General features: G+C 46.2%; 1 protein-coding gene across 3 annotated transcripts in view; it reads right to left on the bottom strand.

Annotated features, from left to right (window-relative positions):
- Window positions 1–20186, bottom strand: part of ROCK2 (Rho associated coiled-coil containing protein kinase 2) — a 1440935-nt gene that overhangs the window by 413687 nt on the left and 1007062 nt on the right. For all 3 annotated transcript variants that reach the window (XM_069605961.1, XM_069605962.1, XM_069605963.1), the window contains exons 13-14: window positions 8466–8601; window positions 8214–8305 (exon numbers count right to left, since the gene is read on the bottom strand). In XM_069605961.1, coding sequence (XP_069462062.1) covers window positions 8214–8305; window positions 8466–8601 — 228 coding nt within the window. The remainder of the gene's footprint in view (window positions 1–8213; window positions 8306–8465; window positions 8602–20186) is intronic.

Genomic DNA, 20186 nt, shown 5'->3' with positions numbered 1-20186 from the left:
TTTCTAGTGTTGGTCACCACTAGGGAATCTGGTTTAAGATGTCCCTTTATATACAGAGGGTCAGACTGGGCTGCCCGGAAAATCTTTTCAATTCTGGGGTTGACAGCTCTGGTGAGGTTAGGATTCACCAGGGAAGGATCTATTCTTCGTTGGATGGATTTGAGGATAGGGATGGTCTGAGCGACCGGTCTTCTCTCTCCTACAAACTCCTCCGCGAAGTCCCTTTCCTCCTGTACACCGTGGGTGTCGATGTGGAAGTGTTCCGCTGCTCGAGCGAGAACCTCGTTAAGGAGGGGCTGGTTATCAACTGGAGAGTCAGTAACTGGGGCTTCGCTTTGTACTGGGGAATCTACTCTGTAAATTTCCTGCTCATCTTCTCCCTCCTCCAGGTCCTCATCCTCTGCATAGTAATCTGTCCCGGTTTGTTCTTCCATAAATGCAAACTCCTGGTCCTCTTCAGGGAAAACTTGTCCCTGATAACTGGGGAGTGGAGTAGAATATGGAGTGGAGTAAGGCTGAACCTTGAAGGGTTCAGGTCTTTCGACCCGGGGCTCTTTACTTAGCGGGATAGGATCGGAGGAGCCTGAGGGTGTGGCCCCTTGAGGGTTATATGAAAGAAAGTGTTCTGGGTTCTTATCATAAAAATCAGCCAAGGAAGACATCCTAGACATAACCCTGTCTATGTCCTCACTGGACCATTCCCTGGAACAGGGTATTACTTTAGCAGGTGATTTATTTTCAAGGGTAGACTTGTGTTTGCTTGTCTGCTTAGGCTTTACAGGGGTGGAAGGCTGTGCTTTCCGCTGTTTCCCCCCTTCTCCGTGCGTGGAAAAATGTTTTCCCTGTCCCTTGGGGGCCCCAGAGACTCTCGACGCCTGGCGTCGAGGGTCTGGAGAGGTATCTGTGTGCTTCGGGCGTGGGGCCTCACTGATGTTAACCGCGGTCTCGGTATCTTGGAGCGCGGCCTGGGGGTGGAAGTCGTCTTCGTCTCCCGACGATCGAACTTCCGTTAGTGTGTGTAGCGAGGCACTCTTGGCAAGAGTGGATGATTGCCTTGCGTCGTGAGGCGATCTCGATCGAGAGCGCCCAGAGGACACCGAGTCGGACCGTTCTTTTTGTGCCTCTTTCCGGGAAGTCGACGTCGTCGAGGTCCGGTTGGTCTTAGTGTGTTTAGTGTGTGTTAGGTGTGTAGCGCTTGCGTCGCCGGGGGTCTTCCCCATAGCCGCCCTGCCGGACGACCTTCCGAGGTCGGGGACCTGCGCTCGTCGGCTGTCTTTCGACGCCGTAATGCCCTCGCCGTCCGAAAGTACGGCGTCGCTGCCATCGCTGAAGGCGCCCTCCGCTGCCATGGCCTCCTGCCTGGCGTGGTGGGCCCAACGCTTTGTCGAACGGTCCTTAAGTGTCTTAGGTTTAAACCTACTACACGCTCTGCAGTTCGCTTCGGGGTGATCCCTCGGCAAGCAGAGATTGCACGTGGCGTGCCTGTCGACCCAAGGGTATTTGCGATTGCACTTGGGGCAGAATTGAAAAGGGGTACCCTCCATACGCACCTTAAGGCAGCGGGCTGCTAAGTGTAGGAATATATATAAATGTAACTATATATCAAGAGTGAAGAGTATGTACCACCCCCCACTCTCCCTACTTGTAAGGGCCGAGGCCAGCGGCCTACTAGGCCCGGGCCGAGGCCAGCGGCCTACCGAGGCCCAGATCCGTCGTGCAGCAGTCGACGGTCGATGACTTCTCCAGCCGTCGTCGAGGTTGAGGGTCGACGTTGGGGTGGGGAAGGGAATGAATAAGAATTAAAATTATAATAACAGCAAAAGTATGGCTAAGGCCAGGGAACTCCGCAAGATGCTTCCGACCAGTATGGCGGAAAAAAACAATCTGAGGATCCTACACGCGTGAGGGATCTTGGGTACAGTGGACGTCACACTAGGGATAGTATTACTGGCACACCTGTGTCGACGCCCATTTTCGACTTTCGAAAAACAAACTGTAATACTCCGCAGCTTCCACTAGATGTCGGCCTATGCACAGCATGTGATCTAAGCAGATTCCACAAGCCTCAGAAATATATATATATATACACATACCTCACAGAAACTTGAATTGAAATTTGTTGCAGAAGTGCCTTTTGGTAGACAATGTTTTGGGTTTTTCCAACTGGAGAAAAGATGGACAGATTATTTTGTGTTCCAACTCTGGAGCAAGCAACAAAGTTGTCAGTGAGCAAAGCATTGGGCCTCCAAATTGATTCCAGCAACCTTCAGTGAGTGTCCTTGGGCTTTGTTGATTGGCATTGTTAAGGCAAGTCGTACTGGGAATTGCAGAGATTTGAAGTCAAATTGTCAGTCAGTTGGGATTAGAGGAATTCTTGGTATGAATAAGTCTTCTCCCTTTGAAAATTTTCTCAGAGTGGTGACTTCAATGATGTGAGGAAAGAGGTTTTTGATGCAGAGTGCCAATGCACAGCTTTGGTGTGTCCAAGTTCCAAGGAGCATGATGGTGCCCCGATATTCAAGAGCAGGTTTTTGGGATGGGATACCTGGTGGCGCTAATGAATTCAAAAATTCTGTTGGGTAAAAGACAGCGTGAGCTGCTTCGGTGACTGTCAATTGACTAGTAGCACATGGCATCTCCAGGTAGCGAGTTTTGTATTTGAGCAATGATTGACATTTTTGGGAGAAAGGATTGCTCGCTCACACAGCCATTTGTGGTTTTGAAAGTACAGCTGGATGTTTGGGAAAAAACTTGATTTCAGTTCTTCAATGGACTTCAGGATGTTGCAAAGGTGAGTGATAAGTCCTGTTTCAGGGTCAGATGGAGATTTGCCCTTACCCAAAAGAAGCAGCTGTTGAGTTAATTGGCCACTTGTAACATCTCACAACAGGTGAACTCGCCTTTTAGTGGTTAGAGACATTTTCCAGACAAATCTCCCAAGACAGGATGCTTTCAAGCAAGCATTAAGGTAATCAGCAGGTGTTGACCTTGGAATAACAGGCAGAGTCTTGCGAAAGCCACCTGCTAAAAAAAAACACTCCTCCCATCAATAACTGGTTTTCTCATAAGCCTTTCAGTGTCATGTCCAGTGCTTCAAAAGCCTCCTTGTATGACATGGTGCCCTCATCCCAAACAATGACACAGCACTGTTGAAGTACTTTGGCTTGTCCTGATCACGATGTTGCAAACTGGCTCTGCTCCGTGAGCTAAGTTTAGAGGCAATTTGAATATTGAATGGGCTGTTCGGCCACCTAGCAGCAGTGTGGCAGCAATATCAGAGGAAGCTACGGCCAAAGCAATCCCTTTTTGCTGGCAAACCTTTGCAGTAGCAAGTTTAAGAGCAAGGTCTTCCCAGTTCCTCCAGGGGCATCAAGAAAGAAAATGCCACTTTTCTTGGCTTGTATGGCATTTTATGACTTCAAAATAGGCTGTTCTATGGTCTGTTACCAAGTGTGGTTCATTTGTGGCCACATTTGCTTCCAAGGTGTTAGTGTTGTAATTTGTCTCACCTAGAATTTTTCTGGAAAGGAGATTGTTGACTCCTCTCAGTGGAGCTGGTAGTCCAAGTTGGCGAAGATCTTTTACGGACATTGAGTAGAATGTCTTACATAAGAATGAGTGCCTTGTTGAAGATTACTTCAGAGAAATCGATTTGCAGTGGTGGGTTTTGTTTTCTGAGTTGCAAAAGGATGTCCTCCCTGAGGTGGTCTTTGCATTTTTCCCACAGAGAGTGGATTTGAAATGGCACATGTGGTCAGCAGAATGCAAAAGAGATGTCTCACACAGGCTGGCAAGTGGATGGCAGTTGCTTCCTCCATAGCCATGTCCCAATGTTGGTCATTTTCGAGCACTCCCCTTCTCTGCAAGCCTCTCTGAAGGTTTCACACACCTGACCATTGGTTGTTTTCAAATCAGTAAATGTGGGTCCTCTGATGAAATGAAGTAGCATTCTCAAAAAGCAGCACTCAGCATTTGATGGATGTACTGTGTAGACACAACCGAAAGCATCAGTAGATTTCCCTCCAGGGTAGCCTTCAACATCTGCTACTTGCTTGCAACGTTGAAATGCTTTTTGAGATGGATTCCATGATTAGTACCGAGGAATTTCGCTGTACAGAATGGTAGTTGCAAAAAGATCAATCTGGCAAAGTTCAAAGAAAGCAGTTAAGGTCGTCTTTGGTGGGTTCTCAAATTGCTGGCGCAAGTTGTCTTGATTGAATTCAATTCTTTGTCCATTCTCTAGGTGGACACTAAGATGAGCAACTGCAGGAAAGCATTCATGAATGGGAAAGCTAACAATCCTCCAAACTGCCTCATGGCTGCTTTCTCGGGAGGATGCAAGACGACACCGAGCACCACAGGTTTGATTCCCGGGTCCTCCCTTAGAAACCTCTGGGTAGTAAACACGTTAAAATAACCTATCATATCCTATCATTATGTACCTCCCCATTTGAAATGTGCTAACCTCATCCAAATTTTCTCCACTTTTTTGAAACTCAAAAACTGCTTGGCCACTGCCCTTGTTAACATACTTGCAGATGTACTTGATTAATCTGACCAATTGGCAAGATTCCACATGGATATGAGATTGAAACATTTTGGACAGCAGAGGTGTATAAGGAACCACCAATTTGTTGTCAATCTCAATCTCCCGATAGGATGTTCCAACACACATTTTGATATTTGCCATGAAACCACCATCTTCATGTTTTCGTCATCTGTACAATGGGTAGCCATTATCTCCAGTCAGTTTCTTGGATCAGGTCATATGGGTACTTTTTGGAATACTTTCCATCAACCATGCAGGGAGAATTCTTGTTCAGAGTTCCACATGGGCCATGAAGCATGTTCTTGGTAATGTTGTCAAAGAGCAGGGGGTCTTCTTCAGGGATCAGTAGGTCTGCAGAGATGACTTGTTCAATTTCTGTTGGTCTGATTTTTTTCTTTAAGCCAAAATAGGTTGTGGGCATGGGGAAGGCTTCTCTTTTGCCACTCAATGGAGTACATTCAGCACCGAGTGTCCACAAAGGCTCTGCATTTTGTGATGACGTCCATCAATTTAGCCAGTTTTCTTTTGAAAACTCGTGCAACCACATTGTGACGATCAACTGCCAACTGTCCAGGCCGAGGATTTATTAGGATTTCTGGCCAAAGAGGATTTCAAGTGAAGGGGATGAAAAGGTCATGGCGTCCATAGTTCCCGATATATGTCATAGCATCTTGGGCGTACTCATGCATGTGTCTTGGGTTGCCCGTGAAGGTTGCTGGCAAAATAACTATTTTGCCCAAGTGATTGGGATTGACATCATTGGCAATGGCATCTTTGAGGTGAATGTAGGCATCAACACGCAGCTTTTTTAAATTTGAGGCGTATGTAGAGCAAGCTTTCACTTTCAATCTTGGCATACATGTCAACAATGAACGGATGGAAAAGCTGGTGACATTTGAGAATATGATTCTCCACTCCAACTCGTGTCATGATTCTGTGAGCATAGAAGTCCATTTCAGAGACCTTTTTTCTGCAAGAGGGTTGCCTGTAATTGGATCGGTCTGTGGCATGCCAACGTAATAGCCATCTTCGCCTTCCCAAAATATGATGGGATACTGGAGGGCATCATATGGTCGATGTGTTTCTGCAACTCTTTGAAGATTGTTGTTTAATTTCTGAAAGACAATGTTGCAGTGTTCAAATCCATCACCTACCATAAAAATGGCAACTTCATCAATGGTAGGAGCATTGTACCTTCTTTCATGTTCCCCCCCCCTTGGGGTTTTGTCTGCTCTGATCACAACTTTGTAATCATCTGTTGGCATTTGTTCCAGTGCGGTCTTAAAAAGGTGAACATAGGCATTGTTTTCATGAAGAAATTGTTGCAAGTCCAAAACAACGTCTTGGCGAACATCAGCAATGTTGGAACAGCTCTGCTTTGCCTCATTTGTTGTCTTGCCCATTAAGTAGATTTGTAGACATTTTGGCTCTTCGTTTGGAGGTTGGAGTAAAGATTTCTTTCTGATGTTTTCCAAGAAATGTTTCGATGTAGGTGTGGTCCCCAACATAAATCTTCCTAAAGGATCAAGAAGAGGGCAGAAAGGAGTTAGTTTGACTTTCCCATTTGAGCAACACATTGTATTGTGCCGTGGAGGATGTTGCTCTTGTGCTCTTGTCCTCTTGTCAGCAAGTCGTGCTTCAATTTGGTCTGGCATCTCATTTGCCCTGGAGAAAGTTGCTCTTCTCCTCTGGTCGGCAAGTCGTGCAGCTGTTTGTTGTGGTGTTTCAGAAGCTCTTGATATTGATTTTTGCTTTGAATCAGTTGGAGCTTTTTCAAGTGATGTTTATTTTTTGGGAGGCATGTTTCAATCACTTAATGGCTCCAGCACATTTGATAAACTATCCAAGAAAGATTGATTGATTGTGCCCTTTTCACGTGAAGTAAACTTACGTAAACCGTAACTTTGCCATTTCCCAGATTTGACATTTTTCGGAATGTTGCCTCCTTCTAGTACCTACTGTAGTGAAACGGGGAGAGCATCAGTAAATGAGGGTGTCTACGGAGTACATTTTTTGCATCCAAACCGAGTACAATCTTGCCCCAGTCAAATGAGGAATCCATGCAAAATTTGGTAGACGTGGGTTCAACACTGTGGATTTGTATAGCCGGACAAACATACACACACCCACCCACATACATACACTCAGCTTTATGTATAAAGATAAATTACTATGTTTATTTAACTGCTAGTGTGTCAGAGTATACAATTAGTTTAAGGAAACACGAAGTACTGTGTGCCTCGCGACAGCCCTTCTCCCTCCCAGACTGAGTCGGGCTGCCCAGCCATTGCCACCAAACCTTTGGGTAGTTCAGGCTAAAACAAAGGGTTACAACCCTGTCAACTAAGGTGGGCTTTTCCAAGTTGGCACAGACAGTAACTTGTCTAAAACTTCCTAACAAACGCAGCGACCATTGCCAATACCGAGGCATTGGTTGTCCGGTCCCACATTCAAGCACTGGGACAGTGCAAGGAAACGCAAGGAGAGAAACGCCAGCAAAGAGAAGGCGACAGCAGTCTATGATCTGAGAGGAGGTCTCTGATGAAACAAACCTCCCGAAAGACGTTCTCCTTCAAGAAGGAAAGTAACAGCAAGCATTGAGTTAGTGGGTAGAAGGAGTTGAATGAATAGAGGTAGCACTCAAATGAGAATTTGCAGGCATCGTGTGTTTTCTGATGAAGAATCTCTATATAAGCGTCATAGGCAAAAATGGAGATTGAAAGCTGCAAAAATCTGCCAGGTTGGTGTCGAAACAAAAGGGTGTGGCAGGGTGCGACAAAGGTGATTTAGATCCAGGCACTGGAGGTAGAGCACCTCAGCTTTTGAAAGCTGCCAAATGCAAGACTAACATCTCTTGAGCTAACTTCTGATACTATATTGGGACAGTGTTCAGTAAAAGGAAAATCTTTTCAAAACTGACCTTAAGCAGCAGAACAAATATGTCTGAGGTGTAGGGAGAAAGCTGCTTCCAGAGGTCAGTAGAGCACATGACCATACACATGCACACCCAACTGGGCAAGGAATGTTGCAACATGAGCTCTGGTGCTAAAGTGCATCAATCAAGAATTTAGTAGGAACGCGCTGGCTATTGCATTACAAAGTTCTGCTAACATATTCTGAGATCAAAAGGAATGATGTAACATTCTAAATACTATTAGCAAAGCATTGCACATAAAAGGAAATACATTTCCAGTTGTTGTAGGATTACGTTACTGTAAGCATTTACACGAGATAGAATCCCTTGAGCAACTGGGCACTGACAAAAACACTCTTAAGTGACAATTGTACCCAGTTACAGTGAAATAACAGGCTCCAGTAGCTTAGCAACATCTGTTAAATGAAGCCTAGAGGCTTTTTGCGCCAGAATTTGGTGGTTGGCGTTCACACTTTCAGTTTATTTAGTTCCCCTCATCTAACCCAGAGCAGCAAAAGACAAAGCAGGAATCCACTGAAACATGTTGTGGCAAATTCAAGTACAACATTCAATAGTTAATAAGATTTGTTTTTATTGTACTAATAGGGCACTTCATGCTTGATCCCCACAAACAAACGGAAGGTGATGCATCTAGCCCTAGCAGGGAATTAATAGTTGAAATTGCTATTGAGATGCCCTCCATCATTTGCAGCTGGATTTGATTTCCAAATATTGCATGAAAGTGCTTACCTGTCTCTGCAGTTGATTGATTTTCTCATTGGATATTTGGGAATTATGATTTCTTTTTTTAAGATCGTCGAGCTGATCTTTCAAGCTGTTAACTACAATGAAAAAAACACCTTCAGTTGAAAATTCATGCACAGCAAAACAATTCATCCACATTTTGCAAGACCTGCACTGGTACGAAGAATGTGTTGCATACAAACAGTCATTTTGCTATTGATTGCCGCAGTTTGATTATGTACACGTTTCAACACTTACCATCATTTTCAAGGTTGCGCTTTTTGTCCGCCTCATTCTCAGCTTTCCTTTGATATTCTGCATTCTTGTGTTGGAGAAGAGCTTTCTCTCGTTCTAGTTGCCTTGATACGGATTCCAGATTTTTCCTCACGTTGATCTGTATAGATTCAATAGACAATCATGGGCTAAGAGTTAGGAGGGACAGAACTTTGTAAGAAGTTGGAAGCAAGAACTTGAAATTAGGAACCAAAGCATGTAGAACATGTTTAGCAATGTCTTCCACAAACCCAATTCTCTGTTCATATGGATCAAGCAATCTTCTACTTTTGGATGCATGGATTCTATCAAAACTAAACTTGATAAAAATTCTAAGTTACTCACAGTAGTGGCTAACGTACTGGCATTATGGTGGTTGGCAAAGACTTCTCCAAGTAAAAAGAGGGTTGGAGAAATTAAAGTTACCTACCGTAGTGACTAGGGTACGCATAGTCCTTAGTCCCCTTTCCTCCATCATTGTGGGCGTCCCCCAACATGGAAAGAGTATCGGAACCTTTGACCACAAAGAATTGAGCTTCCCCTTTAAATTCAGTAAAGCGCGCTGGGTTGCCGCCCAGTGCGTAGGAGCACCCCCCTGAGACCCTGCCCTCCGGCGCCTCACCTCAGTGCCCTTTCAACACATCGGGTGCTTTAAAACCTGGCTACACTGAATATTTTAGCCCCTGGCAAACAAGCGGGGGAAGGTGGGTGGGACGTATGGAGGAAAGGGGACCAAGGAATATGAGTGGTCTAGTCACTACGGTGAGTAACTTTAACTACTCATACATTCCGTTCCCTTTCCTCCATCCTTGTGGGTGATTTCACCGAACAAGACCATAGGGTGGAGCAGTGACAACCTACCTCATATCCAAGACGAAGCAAAAAGGTTCTTCAAGACTGCCTGACCAAACTCTGCTTCACGCCTGGAGCTGGTTTCCAGGGAATAGTGCTTGCAGAACCCTGACAGAATGGCCCAAGTAGCCGCCTTACTGATGACATCCCAAGGAGCATGTCTCTGAAACACGAAGGCTGTGACCTTTAGCTCTGACTGCATGGGCATGAATCCCCCCAGGAACCGGTTATCCCATGGCTGTATATGCCTCTGAAATGGCCTGGACCATCCAACGGGCGATTGAAGCTTTGGAAGCCTTGTTGCCTGTAGACGTGCCCTCAAAAGTGATTAACAATGCCTCAGTCTTGCTTAAGGGTTCTGCCCGAGAGAGAGAGAACTTGAGGACTCTCTTGAGGTCCAAGGAGTGCAAAGCTCTTTCTGCCTCCGACTGAGGGTTCAGAAAGAACACCGGCAGGCAGATTTCCTAATTCAAATGGATTGGAGGGACCCACCTTGGTCAAGATGTTTGGATCAGTGCACAAGAAGACCTTGTTATTTTCTTTTATTTCTTTTTATTAAAATGTTATAGTTTGATCACAAACTTTTCATTTGTATCCTTATTTATCGTGCATACATTCTTGAGTAATTGTTTTGCTCCAGTTACCTCCTCTGGCCGTTATCAGTTACTGTTCGTTCAATTATTCGTACCCATCTTCTGTAAGCTGTTCCAGAATTGTACAATGGTAAAAATCAGTTAGTTATCTTTTCCTAGCAAGATCTGTGCCCATCTTTCCTCAGGTGCCATCTGTTTCTCCAATATCCCAAAGAAGCCCCGGAATAGGTTTCTCTTCTATTTTCAACGCTAAGCACTCCATCAACAAATGGTATAGCGTTTCCGTTACTCCTATCTAATCGCGGAAGCGGCAGTGTTTTGACAGTGGTATCTTTTTCGTAATCACTTGGAGCTCTTGTCGGGAGTACATTTAGGCAGAGTTTCAGGAATGTGTCGCAAATTGGTTGATTCGGAAATATTTTCAAGTCATCTGGGAGTGGATTAATAGGTCTTGTCTCTATGTCACAGTTCAGGTTGCACTTGTATGTTGCTTTTTGCTGTATGGTCTTTATCCAATCGTTGCCTTGGTCTTTCATTTGGCGTATTGTGGACATAGGATCAACATTTCTGTTGATATATCTTCTCTCGCCATTTTCATTTCGATCTCGTTCTTCCAAGCCTTCAATGCTCTCACGTTTGTGGAATTGCACATGTCTCTCAATATATCCACGGCTGGAATTTTTTCCTCACTTTTCAGTATAGGTCCAGTTGGTTCCACAGGACTTTGGACTGTATGGATTTTAATGCAAGTTCGAAGCAAATTCTTGGCAAGGGGAAGACCAGAGGTAGGGCCAAAACTTTCTTCCAGAATGTTGCTTCATATTTTTGCCACAAAGAAAAAGTTGTTGTTTAAGCATTGCTTCGCTACTGTAGCTCAGGATGGGACTACCTTTTGTCTGTAAAATGCAACAATCAGTTTAAGTGAATATTTTCCAAATTTGGAATGCAGATATCTCCCTTGTCAGGCACGTGATTTTGTCTTTGCTTCGAGGACTTCGTTCCACCCTTTTTCGTCATGTGATTGATTAATCATAACCCAAGATATTATGGATTTCACAACTGAGAGGAGCTTTCCTCCCACTATGATAGATGGCAATTTTTCTTTGTTATTTATAGATTTTGTTAGCAACATGATTTTGTTTTTTGCACTATTCATTCTAATTTCATTTTCCTTCGTCTATTTTTCTATCATCATCACACTGCCTTGTAGTGCTTTGGCGGTTTTATCAAGTAATACGATGTCATCTGCATACATCATCACCGGCACTGGGGCTGCAGGCGTTTTGGTGGGTTTGTTCTTGTTGAGTGTGTTTCTTCTTCATAGTCAAGACGTGTACAGGTTGAAGAGAGTGGCAGCTAAGGGACATCCTTGCTTTAATCCATTCCAGGCCTTTATCGGTCTCATTGTTACTCCTTCATTTGACATCTTGATTTGAATCGTTGTATTGGCTCAAACATGTCAGATCGGCAGTTCCAATGAGATAGTTTGTGCCAAAGCATGTCTGTCTACCGCGTCAAAGGTTAGCTGCAAGTTGACGAATGCTACACAGACTTGGGTTTTGTTCTTGATGGCTTCATGCTTAACCAGGTTTAGGAGGTAAAGATTGATGTTAGTGTTAACTTTCTGGATAAATCCAGGTTGTCTGGTGGCCTGTCTGTTGTTGGTCTTTTCCCAGGATGACAGTTGTTTCAACAAGTAGGAGGCAAACAGCTTTCCCAAAGGGTCCAGCAAGGCGATCGGTCTATAGTTGGCCAGGTCCTTTCTGTCGCCTTGCTTGTAGATTGGGATCAGTGTTGGCATCCTCCAGGTGTTGGGCATTCGTTTGGTTTCGACATATTTGGACAAAGACGTTTTTCCACTCTACTGGGGCCGCTTTTATGGTTGCGTTGGAAAGGCCATCTGGTCCCGGGGGCCGAGAGGCATTCAGTTTAGTAATTGATTCCAAGAGGTCATCTTAGCTCCAGGTTAGATTCCATTTCTTAGATGTAGTTGGTGTATTCTTAATGGTATTATGGCTCCTTTCCTTGCATAGATTTGTGAAGTATGTAATCCACTTCAGTTCAGGGACGTCCTAAATCAGTTTCTCTTTGGTCTTTGAAATGGGATTCAGCAGGGACCATAGATCTCTGGAGTTTCTATTTTTGACAGCTGCTAGCATGTTTTCCGCATCATTTTGGATTAGTGTACTTTTCATGGATGTTATCCAATTTTTGTAGTATTGTTCCGTTTAATTTGCTGTCTGCTCTCTGTGGTGTTCTGTTTGGTTAGGTCGCAAACTTTTTTTCTGAGTTTTCTTTTTCTCGTTGATTTGTATGTTAAAGCAGTGCTTACGTGGGATGGGTACTCCATCTTGTTGTTACGCACATTATTGAAATGGACGAAGGAGCCACTCATAGTTCAGTTTCGACATTTCTTTTCTGTCAGTGTTCCTGAAGTTATCGACGAGTTGGCTTATTTGATGTTGTTTTATTCAAAGTCTGTACGTTCCATTGACTAGTTCAAGCTGTGGCAATGACTGGTTCTTTGTTTTCGTTGTAATTTCATCCCATGAAATACTTAACTGATGGTGGTTGCTGTTTGGTGTAGCGATTTTTCCAGTTCTGATCATGCAGTTTTCGATTCCAGCTGTCTATTATGCCTGAGGACTTTCTGTTGGACCAGATGGGTATTAGTTCACCTTCTTTTGTTAGTGCTTTGCCAGTCAGCACAAAATGTCTCGTCGATGTTTCTTTAGACCATTTAGTAGCTCTGCTAGTTAGAAGTGTCGGCTCCAATCGGTGGCCTTTTGGATCATATAATTGGATGTTTAAATCGCCACATAATATGAATTCGAAGTTGTTGTATTTGGCAGAAGCTTCGTCCATGTCCATGAAGATGCTGTCTAAAAAGGTTGCGTCATTAAATGCGATTGGGGTCCAGTATAGATTAAATATCCCCACTCTTTTCCCTCTATTGCTTTCTGTTCTTGCTGGCTCGTTTTCCTGGGCACTGGTCTGGTATTTGTATCATTGTGCCCAAGGAATCAGATTGTTCAGGGGCAGGATTTTTAGATGCAAGTCATTGTATCATTGTTAGCATGCCAGTTAAGTGTCTGCCTTGTCTGCAAGCGATGGGCGGGTTCATATGAATTATGAAACCGCCGCAAATCGGTTCGGAGGTCAGCCAAGTTTCTTGTAGGCATATGATGTGGTTGTTCAAGAGTTGAGGATTTGGCTGCTGGAAAAGGTGGTTATGTCCTCTGGTATTCCATGAACAGGCCGTGACTCGTGCAGTCTGTTGTGTGGATAGTTGTTATGCTCGACTCATGTTCCTGTTGTCTCTTGCGTAGAGGTCCTGGTCCATATCTAGCGATATAAAGCGGTTGGTGATTCTTGATCTTGCCATGTTTGTTCTGTTATGGTTGTTCTGTTATGGTTCTCCTGCATTATGTTGTATGACTTGAGCATAGCTTAAGTTCATTCTTTTTCAATCGTACTCCTTTTCAGTTCCATATGGTTCTGTCTCATATCGTTCTTGTTTCGCGTCTGTTGATCTCAGCCCTTTTTTGGCGTTATCCTGCTGCTGTTCGCCGGACGCACATCCTAACTGATGCAGGTGTGATTCAGTTTCTAGGATAAGTTTTTTTTGTGTGCTCTGTATGCAAGTCAAGTTCTACTTTGTCCAGCACGTAATCGTCGAGAAATTGTACAAGTTTGATGTCTTCTGAGCGAATACCTTCGAGCTGTGGTATTACTTGAAACCGCCTTAAGACATTTGTTCTGTTTAAAATGAGTGACTCTTGGGTTCTTTTGATTCGTTGTAGTGTTACTCTATACGTCGCTCTTTGGTTCCTTGGGTCCAGAAACTTCGGCAGTTGCAGGGTCCTTTCTCTCCGTCTTGGAGTTCTATCATGCTGGTGCTCAGTCAGTATGGTTCTTGATCCCTCGGCCGGTGGGGTCCCCCTCAAATCGGACTCATATCCTTAGATCCTGTCTGTACGTCTTTGGTTGTGTTATCGATCACTGATCCTTGGCTTCTCATTGATACTTCTAAGTCAGTATCCAAGATGTCGACACAGAAGAGGTCTACAGATATAGATTGATACGCGAGTTCTTCTTGCTATTAGTCGATTATTATCAAGAATGCATCGTTCGGGTCTGTTTCTGAATTCATTATCGAGTCTAGAGCCTCGCCTGTGTGTGTCGATAGGTTCATCAATTCTTCTTGTTGTATTGAGCTTTTGGATATCCATTGTTGTGCTTTGATGACTGGGGTAGGATCCTGGGTGTATAGAGGTTGTTTGGTTTGTTTCTCACTTTTGCTTATTGGGTTCTTCAAATTAACTATTTTAATTGTTTCTTTAGGTGGAAGCTTCATCGTCATGAGTGGTTTGCGTAAGAAGGCCCTCGAGCCTGTTTGTTGTTGGTTTTTTCCCTTTCTCTTTTTTTGCATTGCTGTTGTGTTACGTTTTGTCGTTGCCAAGATATCGAAGGGGTCAATCTGCGTCTTTGTGACTGATAAATTGGTATCTTACCTGGAAGCTGTCTCTTTGATCAGGGGGTTTGGTAGCGTAACAGCCTTATGTTCTGACCATTGGTTATGTGTCTGTTCTCTTTATGACTTTCTACATTCAGCATGTCCTCCGATGTAATTCTCATCAAAGTGGTTAGCCTGGCCGTCATTTGGTTTTTGTCATATCTATCAGTTCTTGCAATGTCAAATAGTCTTGATTGCCACCTTACACTCGCCGCCGCTTCTGTTTTTAGGCGGTCTTGAATTTTGTTATGAAGGTTTCAAGATAAATTTGCTTTGTGTGGATAAGTGCCAATAATGTGGCTTAATCCTTAGTTGCGTCTATTGACGTTTCTTGCAGCTTCAGGAAGGGAATCATGACCTGTGTCGCCATAAGCATATTTTGGAGATCTAACATAGTAGTTGGAATGCTTTCTCATTGGCCATGTTCTGGTACGTCACATTTGCATTCGTTATCATTACTTCCCTGTGGTTGCCTGCGGCTTGGCAGTTCATCAACACAGCCTCCTCCATCGCCGTTTATCCCCCGGGTCTTCTTGATTTACTTTGTCACACCAGTCGTCCCGTGGGATTCTTTGAGGATTGGAATACTTCTTCTATCCATTGGTGGAGATGTCAGTTGTGTGTGATTTCTTTTCAGATCATAGACGTCACCGAATACGGCTTTTCTTTTTTCATGGCTGCTCATTATACTTTCAATTTCTGTAATGTCTAGGGAAAGACGTGCAGCGCGCGTAATTGGTAGTTGATTCATCTGTACTGTATTTACTTCCATTTTGCTTCCTTGGGTGAAAATTTGCCATTGTTGCTGGGCTAATAGAGATTTTTCCTTCATTGACATATCCTTTTTATCGGGTGGTCGTGGGCGGTGGACTTTCCGTGTGCTCTTTACTAATTCTTGAAAGTGATATCTTTCGCACTTCATTAGTCTGGGTGTTGGAGTTAGTTGCTCTAGGGTGACCTTTCCATCATTCGTTAACTCTGCTTGTTTGAGGGGTGTTGTTTGATTCATGCTGTAACAGTGTAGATGTCCGAGCCTCACCGAAGGGAGACCGCGATCATTCCACTGTCTTTCCCTCCTTGTGATCATCTCCAGTCACGTTAGGGATGTACCCTGGTGGTTTTAATTCTAGTGGCGTCGCCGTTAACTCTGGATCTTCTGGGTTGACTTCGGCTTCGCCAAGTCGTTGATTTTTTGTTATTTGGTCTGGACTTTGCTCATGGTTTGTTATTTCTGAGTCTGGCTTCCCATGGAGTTCAAGTAATTTGTCTCTTTCTTCTTTTGTATGTTTTCCAGTTCGTTCAGGTTCGTGGTATGACCATGGTAGTATGGCGTGGGTAGATGGACCCTTGGTCCCTTTCGGTGCAAGCCGTCTCACGCTCGTCAGTTGGGCTTGTGGGTGTAGTCCCGCTGACGCGTCCACTCATGTGGTGAAGCCACAGGATTCGCGCTCGCCTGCGTTTCTGGCCAGAGATCTTGTGTAAGTGATTGTGTCAATGGTAAGGTTCCTGCTTGTTTCGACTTTGGTATTGCAAGATGAGGTACCTTGTTTGCCGCCATTAGACGGGCTGTGGGGTGTTAGGGGAGCCTCACTTATCGTTGAAGAAGGATCCCCTTAACACTCAATCTGGTGCACGGGCCCGAGTTATTTGCCATCTTCTTTGAGGTGCTGTTATGGGGTTTCGTTCAACTCCACTTATGATGCTGTTCAGATTGTGGTAATACTTCGGTAAAACTTTCGAGGGTGGAGCGTGGCGTCCGTGTGTAGACGCTTAGTAGAGAGATGGTGCTTGTCCCCATCAGGTGCACAAAAGTTACTGTCACGGTAACATGGGAGTTAAGGTGTCTGGGTTCTCTGAGACCAAACTCTGCTTATTCTGTATGATGTTTCCCGGATCAAAGGGACAAAGCCCCGACAGTCTCCAAGTCATGCTCCTTCGAACAGACCCCTGGCAACAGCGTTTCTTGGTTCCAGTGTTTGTGAGTGTAGGGAGTTTTGTACCTTTCCCTCTCCATGTCAAGTACTATCAAATGTCTGCAGTGGCTTTCACTTCCCACTCAGGGGCAAACGGAGGAAGCCCAATAGTGGTTTGACAGTCTTTGTCAGTAATGGGTGAAGTCCAAGGCGATCCTGGGACTTTTCTTCTATTATGTTAAAACTTTGCAGCTTAAGATCAGGAAAAATCAATATGAATAAAAACTCGCAGAAACGGCAAGTAATATCTGAACACCTTCCTGGTTATACTCAGATTGCACTGTGAGGGGTTCTCTCAATAAGGACGCCCCCTCGGCCTCTAGCCGCCGCTATCTTACGGGGCTTATAGTCGCTTACCCACCGTGTCGAGCCTCGTCACCGCCCGCTGTCCAAAGCAAAACAGGCAGTATCCAGCAACTCTGGGGGTGCTCATGGGCTCAGGTGTTATGCAGTGCCTCCTCTGATCCACCGGCTCTCGTCCATCGCAATTTCTCCCCGGTACAAAGCTTTGGCAGAGCCAGCTTCCTCGGCCTCCTTCTGGTTAGGGGAAAGGACCAGATGTTTGGATGAGTGTGCAAGAAGACCTTGTGTTTATGAAATGTGGTGAACGGCTTGCATGATGACAAAGCCTGCAGCTCACTGACCCCGCGTGTTGAAGCAAGCACCACCAATAGTCTTCAGTGTCACCAGCAGGATGTCCACCGAGGCCATCGGCTCAATAGGCTTGCGCTGCAAGGATGCAAGAACCACATTAAAGTCCCACACGAGAGGTGGCTTTTGAACCGGAGGTAAGAGCCTGGACAACCCCTTGAGGTGGGCTTGAACCACCAGGTTGGCTGCTGAAAAAGCATGCTCTGGGGAATTCTCAAAGGGCCCCAATGGCGGCCAGATAGGTGTGGTAGGTGTCTATCCGGACACCAGAACGAGCCAAATGTGTGGCAAAAGCCAACACGTCATCCAGGGAGCTGGTGAGGGGGTTCCATCCCCTTGATGCGAGCCACGTGCAAAATCTAGTCCCACTTACTCTTTTACTGAGACCCCATAGGCGGCCTCCTATATAATGTCCCAGTTGTGCCCCGAGAACCGTGGTGCAGTCTCAGCTGGTCAAGAACCAGGCCGCTAGAGCCAGCTTGGCCCGGTCTGGGTGCTCCACTACCCCACCCTGCTGCGCCAGGAAGCCTCTACTGGGGATTGGAAGATGGAACCGTCCTTGGGAGCACAACTGCAGCAGATCCGAGAATCACGTCCTCGACAGCCAGTGTGGGGCAATCAGGAAGAGGCTGCAGCCCACCGACGCCCAGAACTTGCAGAGGGTCCACTGGAGGAGAAGGAAATGTATAACACCTGTGGCCGTGCCAGCAGAGCTGTAACGCGTCCCCCAGAGACATCTGACCCCATCCTGCCCACAAAGCAAACCAGGGGCACCTGGAATTCAGAGGAAATGGGAATAAATCCAGATCCGGAAACCCCCAACTCTGGATCAGGGGTAACAAGCAGTTGATGTTTAACTCCCACTCTTAGGTGTTGAGGCCTGCTTTCACATTGCTATCAGATGGACTGAGGGAAATCCACATCCTTTTTGTCGGGCCCGTTCCCAGATTGACACTGCCTCCATGCGCATGGGGGGGTGGGGTTTTTGGGGGACACGACTGGTGCGACCCTGCTTGTTCAGGTAAAACACTTATGGAGTTGTCTGTCCTGACCAGAACTGCTTTGTCCCTGTTGAGAGGCTGAAAATCCTTGAGGGCCAGGCCCATGGCCCGAGTTCAAGCAGATTGATATGCAGGAGGGCTTCCGCACTGGACTGTGCACCATGAATGGAGTAGCCACCCCAGCCCGAAAGCGAGGATGCAGTCGTCACCACCAGAGTGGGCTCCGGCAGGGTAAAGGGGGCTCCCACTGCCACATTGTAGTCCATCAGCCACCAGCGAAGATCCGGGCGGAGGGACAGGGGAATTGGGATCATGTCCAACTGTGAACCTGTCTCCAGGGCCCAATTGGCCACTAGGTGGAGCGGAGACACCTCATCTTGAGGCAGGTGTGGTGAACTGTGAGCATGCAAGACACCATCAGTCCCAGAAGGTGTTGGAACCACCATGCTGAGGTGGTCAAGTTGGCCAGAAAGTGCCCCATCGCATTGCGGAGGGAGAGTAGCCTCTCGGGCATGGGAACACCCGCTGCACGGCCGTGTCCCAGCGCACTCCAAGGAACACCACATCCTGGGTGGAAGTCAGCTGCAACTTCTGCTGGTTGAAGGAGAACCCCAACGTCCACCAGTCGTTGGCAGGAGTGCACCGCCCCCTCGGGTGAGCTGGCCCTCACCAACCAGTCGTCCAGATAAGGTTACAAGTAAAGGCCTTTCAGGCAGAGGAGAATAGCCATCACAATCATCAGATTTGTGACCATACGAAAGGCCGATGTTTTGGCCGAAAGGCAGCACCTTGTACTGGAAGTAGTATGGCATAATCGTGAACCACAGAAACATCTGATGTGACTGCAGGATGCGGACATGAAGGTACGCATCCTTGATGTCTAGGCAATACATCCATTCCCCTGCACATAGAGACTCGGCTATGTGCTTGCAAGTAATCATCTTGGAGTGGTAAAGACAGGTTGAGAAATGTCAGGTCCAGAGATATCTTGGGTACCGCAAAAACCGTGGAGTAGTAGCCGGAGCACGTGTCTAACTGAGCAACCAGCTCCACCTGCCTGCATCTCCATAAGAGAGAAAACTCCCGTTAGAGGGGCGGGGACCCTATCTGAAGCTGAGGGGGAGAGGGAGATGGAGGAAGAGGAATACGGATACCTGTGGAGACTACAGAAAAGATCCAAGGACTCTTCAAACAGTGCTTCCAGATAACCTGAAAGAGAGCCACATGGCCCCCTACAGGTGAGCTGCGTTCCCTGACTGTTACATCATTGCTTAGGCGGGAGTGGCAAACACCACGCAATGTCCTCCGTTTCCTCCTGTGGTCACAGGGGGACATGTCAGGCCTCTGTGCACCGTGGTCTCGAAACCCCTTTAAGCTGGTGAAAGCGCAGAGTTTGATGACAGTCCTGCCCTGGGACTGAGGGAATGACTTCTGCCCTGGTTTTCTCTGGATTGCCATGCACTTGACGTCTGCCCAGAGGTTGTCTTTTTTTCTCAGCTCGTCATTAGTTGACGAATGAAAAAGATCTGACCCCTCAAAAGTAAGATCCAGGATCATCTCTTGCACATCAGAGGAGAGGGAGGCCGGCCAGGAATCCCTGAGTGGAGGTGGAGTAGGAGGAGGGGGGGGGATACGGGGTGAGATGTGAAGCACTGGCAGGACCTGGACTGGAGGATCAGGAAACAGCATTGAAAGCACCGGAGGAAACTGTGGGGTCACTTTCTTGACTATTCCCTAAAGGAGCACCGTTGTCTGCGGGGAGCGCACAAGGAGGAGGAAGCACTCGGTCCTCGTAAGCAGCTGGGTGGTGAGGGACACAGCCTTCAGTGGAGCTGGGCCTCCTTTCCTGATCAAAGCATCTAGGTGCCAGGGGCATGTAGCTGTAAGGATGCAAGGGGTAGCTGTAACCCTGCAGAGACCAACCACCTGTACCATAAAGTTTGCTGCTGTTTCCCGAGTGAAGGGGACATGCAACCTTCATGCATGGCCCACGCTGTGGGCAAAGGACCTGGGAGACCCGAATCCAAGATGGCCTCCGACCTAGCAGGCTCTGCTGCATGCTTGTCTGCCATCTTTGGGCCTTGCGCCGAGCCCTGAAAGAAGGGCGTGAAGGCCCTGTG

The sequence above is a fragment of the Ambystoma mexicanum genome, chromosome 4p (assembly GCF_040938575.1).
Source record: "Ambystoma mexicanum isolate Mex_15411 chromosome 4p, UKY_AmexF1_1, whole genome shotgun sequence".
Lineage (NCBI taxonomy): Eukaryota > Metazoa > Chordata > Amphibia > Caudata > Ambystomatidae > Ambystoma > Ambystoma mexicanum.
This window is presented reverse-complemented; position numbering and strand designations above follow the sequence as displayed.